Consider the following 9,515-nt stretch of genomic DNA (forward strand, 5'->3'; position numbering starts at 1 on the left):
TGTTCTTCTTGTACTATTGGTAAGTCACATAGGTTACATGCTCCCTTCTCTCAAATTGTTTATTCTTCTCCTTTTGAACTTGTGCATGTAGACTTGTGGGGGACCTCTCCTAATCCCTCAAGTCAGGGTTATTCTTATTATTTAGCCATTGTTGACACATTTACCAAGTACACCTGGCTCTACTTTTTGAAACAAAAATCTGATACCTTAGTAGTTTTTCAGCAATTTGTGACATATGTACAAACTCAGTTTCAAACTACTATTAAAGCAGTACAATCAGATTTTGGAGGTGAATTTAGGCCTTTTACAAAATACCTAAATGAACTAGGTATAGTCCACAGGCTAACATGTCCTCATACTTCTCATCAAAATGGGACTGTAGAAAAGAAACACAGGAGCATAGTAGATATAGGATTAACACTCTTAGCACATGCCAATCTTCCCATTAAATTTTGGGATCACAGTTTTACCACCTCTGTCTATCTTCTAAACAGTCTGCCCACCTCCACCTCTCCTACATACACTTCACCTTATCTTGCCATGTTCAAGCAACTACCAGACTACAAAAGTCTTAGAGTTTTTGGATGTGCATGTTACCCTCACCTCAGGCCATTTAACAAAAATAAGTTGCAGTTTAGAAGTGGTGAGTGTACTTATCTTGGCATATCTCCTCTTCGCAAAGGACATAAATAATTAAGCAAGGAAGGCAGAATTTTCATATCAAAAGATGTTGTTTTTGATGAAACCAAGTTTCCTTATTCATCTGCTGCACACACTCTTGTCCAAACTGATACAAATAACACTCACCAACTCCCCACTGGGACCAGACTAATATTTCCTAGTTTCCCTCAAGCCAGCTGTACCAATAGAGAAAACAGATTGTCTAGCAATACTAGTACTGCCCGGACTGTGCTACCTATCACTACTGTTGACCCTAGCATAGGACAGGTTGAAATTAGTTCTTTTTCCACACCAGGTACTTCCTAACAGACTGTACCTGAAGCCTCTACACATCCCTTGGACAATGTCATTAACCAGTCTAACAATTCTTCAGCTGTTCCACATAACATGTCTCCATCAGCAGTTCTGGATCAACCACCCATTCAAAATAGTCTAGAAGGGATTTCTAATATCTTACCTTTAAATGACAGCCCTCAACCTTCTCTGGTTCTCAACACACATCCCATGGTTACCAGAGGTAAAAGTGGGAATCTAAAACCAAAAGCTTATTTAGCTCATGCAGAACCAACCACAGTCAAACAGGCATTAGCTCAGCCTCATTGGCTTGAAGCCATGCAACAGGAATACAATGCCCTTCTAACCAAAAATACTTGGACCTTCACTCCTCTACCCTCTCACAGAAAAGCAATAGGTTGTAATTGGGTATTTAGGGTCAAAGATAATTCACATGGCACACTCAACAAATACAAATCCAGGTTAGAAGCAAAGGGCTTTAATCAGCAATATGGTTTTAACTATCATGAAACTTTCTCACCTGTTGTCAAACCAGCTACCATTAAATTCATCCTCACTCTAGCTTTAACTAACAAATTGGATGTGCAACAAATTGACATCAACAATGCTTTTCTAAATGGAGCACTTGAAGAAGAAGTCTACATGGTGTAACCACCTAGTTTTGATAATGGCAATAAGTCTTTAGTTTGCAAATTGAATAGAGCATTATATGGTCTCAAACAGGCACCCAGGTCTTGGTATGAGAAACTTCACAAAACTCTGTTTCAGTTTGGATTTACAGCTAGCAGGTGTGATCATTCTTTGTTTACTTACAATCAGCTAGGTACTACTCTTTATGTGCTTGTGTATGTAGATGATATCTTGATCACAGGTTCTTCGTCTGTTTTGATTCACAAGCTCATCAACAAACTTCATGATCAATTTGCTCTCAAGAAACTTGGGAAGCCAGAATATTTTCTTGGTCTAGAAGTCAAATATCAGCAAAATGGCTCTATTATACTCACACAAACAAAATACATTAGGGATCTGCTGAGTAAAGTCCAAATGGAGGAAGCTAATGGCTTGGCAGCCCCTATGCTTAGTCAGTGCAAGCCAAGTAAGTTTGGTACAGATGTTATGCAGGAACCCTTGAAGTACAAGTCTGTTGTTGGTGCCCTGCAGTACATCACACTCACCAGACCTGATATTGCTTAATGTGTTAAAAAGGCCTGTCAATGCATGGCCAACCCTCTTAATAGTCACTGGAGCATGGTCAAGAGAATCCTTTGGTACCTCAGTGGACCTTCTACTCTTGGTTTACTGTTATCTCCTGCCAATCCGAATCAAGACCTCTCTATTAGGGCTTACAGTGACTCTGATTGGGCTAATGCCCCAGATGACAGAAGATCTACATCTGGTACATGTATTTTCATTAGTCCCAATCAGATTTCATGGAGTTCAAAGAAGCAGTCTCTTGTTGCTAGATCCAGTGCAGAGGCAGAATACAGGGCTCTTGCACATACTACAGCAGAGTTACTTTGGTTGCAATCCATCCTGGCTGAACTAAAGGTCAAATCTCTTTCTCCCACCCTTCTTTGTGACAACCTAAGTGCAATTCTATTATCTCACAACCCCATCCTCCATGCTAGAACAAAACACATTGAACTAGACATTCATTTTGTAAGGGAACGTGTCATGGCTAACAAACTCAGAATTTAGCATGTGCCAGCTTCAGCACAACTGGCAGATATTATGACCAAACCACTGCCCAATGCTGTCTTTCAGGAGTTGAGGAACAAGCTCAAGGTGGTGCATTTACCACTCCCATGAGCTTGAGGGAGAGTATTAGAGTAAACTACACCTATCCACAAATGTTGACTTAGTCAACATTTCTATATTAGGCCTCTTTATGTAACTGGGCTGGTCAGTGTGTTTGGGCTTCTTGTAATGTATAGTTCAAGCATAGTTCTAGTAGTAGGTGTACAAGCTAACTATATTAGTTATTTCTGTAACAACCTGTAACTGAAAAACACTTTATCCAATTATAGATTCATCAATGAATGTAAAAGTGCAGAGCACTGTGTATTCCATTAAAGAACATGGCTTTCCCATCTTTCTTCTTCAATTCTTTATGTGTTGTTTGTTGTACATCAGTTGCATTCGCTGCTAATGCTGGTACATTTTCATTCACAACTTAAAGAACATCCTGGAACCTGAAGATCACCTTCTTCTTTACGATCCATTGATCAAAGTTCTTGCCTTCAAACACTGGTAAATGCGTGGGAATATTGTTGCTGTGAATTATCATTCTTCACGAATTCTCTGACAACAATGAACGAATCGGGCTCTACTTTACCAATTTGATGGAAAAAGGAAGAAATGATGAAGAAGACTGAGCAAAGATGATTTTCAATTGCATATGAATTAGGGTTTCTTAGAGATTGAGAAAGAAGGAGAGAAAAGAGATAAAGGAATAGGCTTCACAACTTTTCATTGATGATTGCATTGGAAAAATATTTATACATCAAGAGATGTGACAGCTATGTAACTAACTACTAACAAACACTTAACTTCATGTGCAAGTTTCTAAACAAACTATTAAACAATAGTAAAAACAAATTCTAACTAAATTGAATTACTGAACCAATAAAAGATACACATAATTTTGTGAAGATTAATTCCTCTCTTAGAGCATCAACATAATAATTGGCTTCCCTATACACATGTTTGATTTGGACATATCAATCTTGCAATGTAAAAGCTCTAATCTGCATCAATAAGTTTTTTCCCATGAGGCAATTATTGTCCTTTATATTGATATTATTCACTATAATTTGAGAATCAAGACTAATCTCAACAACTTCAATTCCCATGAATTTTACTAGTTTCAATCCTTCAAATAACTCTCATAATTATGTTATGAAGGCGGAACAGTCGTCAAATTTTTTCACAAAGCCACCAAACCAGTTTCCTTTGTGATTTCTAACTATACTTCCATATTTGACGCTACCATATTACTAGGAGCTCCATCAGTATTGACCTTAACCCATCTCATAGTTGGTGGCTCCCATTTGATTTGAGCAAATTCTCGATATTATTGAGTAGATGTACTTGATGCTAGTTTCGTGTTATGATAATTCTGCAACATCATGTACACTTGATTGATCGGATTATGGGATATGACAAATCTATCATCATGAAGCTTTTTATTATGCCAACTCTATAAGCAATGGCAATCCATTGATGCTTAGTAAAGTTTAAATCTATCGCAAGTTTGAATATGCATTTCATATTAGTTATTTTTGCAATTTTTAACATTTTAGTTTACGAGGTACAAAAGGCATTAATACTTTTATGAAAAAATGAGCTTATAGAAATATATCCCCCGAAAAAATTCATAAAAAAATCTACACAAACACGTGTCCACAAGGAATCGCACGTGCACATGCACTCAAGCTTAAAGAGAATCACAAAAAGGCGATTCCGAATCCTGACCGTTAAATAAGCAAATTCAAAATAACAACAAACTAAAAAACCCAAAATCCCAATGAGAAAATCCCAAAAAAAAAAAAAAAATCAGAAATAGCCGTTAGAGTTCTTCCCCTACAAGTTTCTTTCCATTCCACTCCAATCTCTAATATATTATCCATTTTTCCCAATCCAGTTCATACTTCTCACTCTTATACTCGATCATCGCAATCCCTAAATCGAATCTCGTCAACGTGTTTGATTTTTCGGTTTAAAATCGCTAATCACACTCTAATTTCTCAAACCCTACCATGGCCGCTAAAACAGTCACCAAAGACATAATCACTCTCCGTGGTTCTGCAGCAATCGTTAGCGAGTTCTTCGGTATTACTCCATTTTTTCTCCAACTTCTTTCATTTCTATATATTTTGGTATTTTTCACTGATTTTACCTTTTTTTTGGTGCTATTTCCGATCATCAGGATATGCTGCAAACAGGTTTGATCCTCTTTATCGTACATTCCAGTTATGTGATTTGAAATTTTGTGATAATTTTAATTAACGCGTGTTTTATTTTACTCGGAACTTGTTCAGTATCCTTTATAATCGAGGTGTTTATCCAGAAGAAACGTTTGTGAAAGTGAAGAAATATGGCCTTCCGATGTTGCTTACCGAAGACGAGGGTGTTAAATCTTTTATTACCAATTTAACTGCTCAGCTTTCTGGTAACCAAGAACCCTAATTTGTTCAATTCAGTACAGAAGTTGAAATTTTATGCTTCTTTGTGTTTTCAATATCTATTCAAATTTTAGAGTTAGTGGTTTTTTTGTGATGTTGTTATGGATTGTTGCTGATGATTGAACTGTTTGAATTTTGAATTGAAGAATGGCTTGAAGCTGGCAAGTTACAGAGGATTGTGCTTGTTATAATGAGCAAGGCTACTGGTGAAGTTCTTGAAAGGTGGAACTTCAGCATTGAGACGGATAACGAGGTTGTTGAGAAGGGTGTGTCGAGGGAGAAGAGTGACAAGGAAATCATGAGAGAGATACAGGCCATTATGAGGCAGATTGCTTCTAGTATCACCTATTTACCATGCCTGGATGAACCTTGTAAGCTGCACCGAATATCAGGAGCAAGAGCTGTTCTTGATCTTCTTCATTATTTTATTGTTGTATTATATATTGTCTTCTAATTGAGCTTGGCTATTTTGTTTCAGGTGTTTTTGATGTGTTAGCATATACTGACACGGACGTGGCAGTTCCATTCACTTGGGTTGAGAGTGATCCAAAGCTGATTGAAAATCCGCAAATGGTGAAATTGCATTCATTTGATACTAAGGTGAGTTTTGGGTTTACCATTTTTGTTAATTATCTAGTGACAAGCTTTATCATTTGGTAAATTTGGATATCAGTAACACTTGTTCTGGTTATGCAGATTCACAAGGTTGACACACTTGTATCATATAAGAATGACGAATGGGATGAGCAGTAAAGCTGAGCGATCTTGTCATGTTTTTTGTGTGCTTTTTTCAAATGAAGTGACTTGTTGTTTCTATTGTGAATTTTCTATTCACATTGTTAGATATGTGTATGTGGGGATGTCAATATGTATTAATCGCGCGAGTTTGCCTTCTGGCACAAAGAATTGACATGTAATAGGGATGTCAAAAATTTCCCTAATCTTATAACAGTTATGGTTTGTACTCAGTTGTAATCATTCCGAGTATGTTAATTCAAATCGTTTTTCTTTTGCTATTGTAAATTCTAGTGACTTATTCTCGAGAAATTTCCTAATCCTTGGACACCACTCGCAGTTATATGAATTAGCAAATGCATTTAAAGAGAGTAAAAACCAAACTCACTAAACTGTTGTGAATTAGTGATCTAGTCAATATGATGGACATCATTCCAGTTTTAAAGATCATAAAAACAAAATCCTCAAGGTTTGCAATTGAAACGGTAAATATTTAATTTGGTCATTAAAAACTGTTATGAATTAGTGAATAGTGCCCCATTAGAGATCATAAATAGCAAATCCTCAAGAGGCTTGCAATTGAAACATGAATAAATATTTAGTGAATTAGTATGAGTGAAAGCTTTAAAAATAATCATAAAAGCAAATCCTGGCTTGCTATTGAAACAAGAATAAATATTTAATTTGGTCACTAAGCATCTATTAGGTTTAATTGAGGAAAGGGGAAGAGATAGATATTTATCAAAAGTGTGGAGAGAGAGAGATTTTTTTTTTTTAATAAAAGTAATTTATTGAATAAAAAAGAAAAAATAAAAAGGATAAGGTGGCGTAAAATCTAACTCACCAAACAACTATAAAAAGTGAAAGTTGGACATACTAACTTATCTCTAAAAATACTTTCAAATGCATGAATAGGAAGCGAATTCCACAAGTGTGAGATATATAGAATAGAAAGAAGTGTATTGTGTGTAAAGTATTATTTCATTTAATTAAAAAATGACAAGGGATAATATTCAAATTAGAAAATGTACTAATGGCCAGGATCAAGTCAGATTCAATCCAAAGATTTCTCTGATTCCTCTTGTTAGCATATTCGATAGCCAGTATGATTCCATGCAATTCACATAGAAAGGAAGTGTGAACTACAATCTTAACTAAGAAAGCTCCCAAGAATGTTCCTAAATTATGCCTAAATATGTCACCACAAGTTGATATTCTAGAATTTCTTCTTGAAGTTTCATTTGTGTTGCACTTAATCCTATTATGACTAGGAAAACACCAATTAACTTATATGATTCCAGGCGCGAGAGGAGGTCGACATTTGATGTCAAAACATTTAATAATGGCAAACTTGTGAATTTAAGAGTATATATGCCCCTTGAAAGAAGTAGATGACATATAGACCAATTATTTAACATGAAGAATGTCTTTATCAAAGTCAATGTTAATATTTTGAAATATATTACCATTTATTGTGTGTCAATTTTTCTAAAGAACTATTATAATGAGAGTCATGATTGGATTCTGAATTTGAGAGCTTCAACCTCTACCATCAAGTTTGAATAATCTTCTATAACTAGTTATATCAATGTTCATGTCAAACAATCACTTCATCCAATGCCAGAAAAGTAAAGTGTGCTTGCACCTAAGAAATAAGTGGTTTGCAATATCCACATCATGATTGCATATAGAATGTAACACCCCATTTCTACACGGCAGTTATATGCAAGAATCAGAGTTTCAAAATTTCTCAACAAACGAATGAGGCGTCACATATTCATTTAACAATAAATCACTTCATCGCATTTAGCGGATACATAGCACTTCTTTAATCAATTAACAAGTACTCAGGCACATGATACTTTTTAAAATAGAATAACTTCTTTCATTAAAGCAGCGGAGTCATAATTCTCAATCTTTGAGTCAATAACATATTATTCAGCTAAGATAAGACAATAAACAACAACATGATAAACATCATAAATCATCCCCCCAGGTGCTACGTATCAGAGCGACAACCGACTCGATAAACAGCAACTAAATCTTCATACTCGAACACCTGCACGTTACCAATATAAAGGCAACGGCGAACAAGAGAAAAGGGTGAGATATCAAATCATATAAGTGAGCGCATGATAAATTGTATATTAGGATCCAGGCATATATGGTCATCACATCGCAAGTATTAATATTGCTATACACTTCATGCTTTCACTAGTTCACAAACTCACATACTTTACATCTCACAACATGTTACCACAAATCATATTCACATCAATTACATATAAATATATCAGTCACTCACTTTGCAATCTAATTCACGCTACATCACAAGTATAAGTCACAATTATAGTCCCCAAAACATCACCGCATATAAGTCATACATCTAGTCACAAAACATCACATATAAGTCACACCAGACATATTCACTTAATCGCATTCACAAATATTGATATCATCATACTATTCATAAAATCATCAATTCATATCTTCACATACTTCCATCATTTAACAAGTCACGAAATACAATCACGATATAATCACAAAACATCACAAACTACGAATCACATAAGACACATGGGACATGACTCATGTATATGCATGTGGTACCAATCAGAGCTTCATCCCCCGTCACCAATTGCCCGAATCTGAGGCACAAGGCATAAGCCTTCGTCACTAATTTGCCAATCCAGGCCGTCATAGAGTATGCATATGAAATGTGACTCGACAAACAAGACAACACATCATACTCATCACAATCACATATCGTCACGAGGCATAAACCTATATCACAATCAATTACCATTATACGAGGTAATTCACGTCACGATAATATTTCATCTTCACTTAGTCACAAAATTATCATCACGAATATATACAACATCACGTATTACCAATCATCACAAACATCGTCATGTTTCGACACACCACAACAAACATATAACTTCACATATTAACGAAATCATTACAACAAATAGACACATTAAGTCAAGTGAAATTAGTCTTATAATTCTCTATAAATTAGTCGATTTATTAACTCACTAATCCACTATCGACTGGCCAAAATTATTCACCTAATAATCTCTAATTAATCAGATATATCCCACGTCACTACCGGTTATTTAATTTCCGGTTAAATTCTTAATATTCACGACTTTATGAGTTTTTGGGTTATACTTCCAAGTCACTAAAATCACGGCTCAACCGGTTAATTCGGATACAATTCTATTCTTCACCGGTTATTCGATTCGTTCGATTAAATACTCAAGATATCGTAATTTACCGATAAACCGAATAGTTAATCTAAGTTCATATTTATTCTAATTAAATATGCTTATTGAAAAGTAAATTCAACCATAAATTTAATCGACCGATTAATGTCACAATTTCGACAAAATAACACCACCACGTTAATGTACTAATTAAACTTAGTTACTATTAGAGTTTGACCTAACTCATTCTTACAAAACCGGTTGGTAAGGTGAGGAGTGCCCCTCTATATATACTCTTTCAATGCTCTATATCCAACCAATGTGGGACGTTAGGATCTTCCTAATACACCCCATCACGCCCAGCACTCTTTTTTGGGCTTGGTTCGTGGATATTAATGGTGGGCGGCCC

The 9,515-nt window shown here is 35.6% G+C and overlaps 1 protein-coding gene across 1 annotated transcript; it reads left to right on the top strand.

Moving 5' to 3' along the window:
* Positions 1 to 4,515: 4,515 nt before the first annotated feature.
* On the top strand, positions 4,516 to 6,182 carry LOC131655815 (mitotic spindle checkpoint protein MAD2). Its single transcript, XM_058925622.1, has 6 exons — positions 4,516 to 4,806; positions 4,904 to 4,919; positions 5,016 to 5,146; positions 5,306 to 5,530; positions 5,638 to 5,759; positions 5,856 to 6,182. The coding sequence occupies exons 1-6, from the start codon at positions 4,734 to 4,736 to the stop codon at positions 5,910 to 5,912; spliced, it is 624 nt and encodes a 207-aa protein (XP_058781605.1). The 5' UTR covers positions 4,516 to 4,733; the 3' UTR covers positions 5,913 to 6,182.
* Positions 6,183 to 9,515: the final 3,333 nt, after the last annotated feature.

This window comes from Vicia villosa, linkage group LG3 (genome assembly GCF_029867415.1).
Source record: "Vicia villosa cultivar HV-30 ecotype Madison, WI linkage group LG3, Vvil1.0, whole genome shotgun sequence".
NCBI classification, from domain to species: Eukaryota; Viridiplantae; Streptophyta; class Magnoliopsida; order Fabales; family Fabaceae; genus Vicia; species Vicia villosa.

Excerpts from the sequence above, each read along its gene's own strand:
- LOC131655815 (XM_058925622.1), top strand. The coding sequence starts at position 4,734 with ATGGCCGCTAAAACAGTCACCAAAGACATAATCACTCTCCGTGGTTCT. Across the intron at positions 5,531-5,637 it reads ACCATGCCTGGATGAACCTT|GTGTTTTTGATGTGTTAGCA; the intron begins GTAAGCTGCACC and ends ATTTTGTTTCAG. Across the intron at positions 5,760-5,855 it reads TGCATTCATTTGATACTAAG|ATTCACAAGGTTGACACACT; the intron begins GTGAGTTTTGGG and ends CTGGTTATGCAG.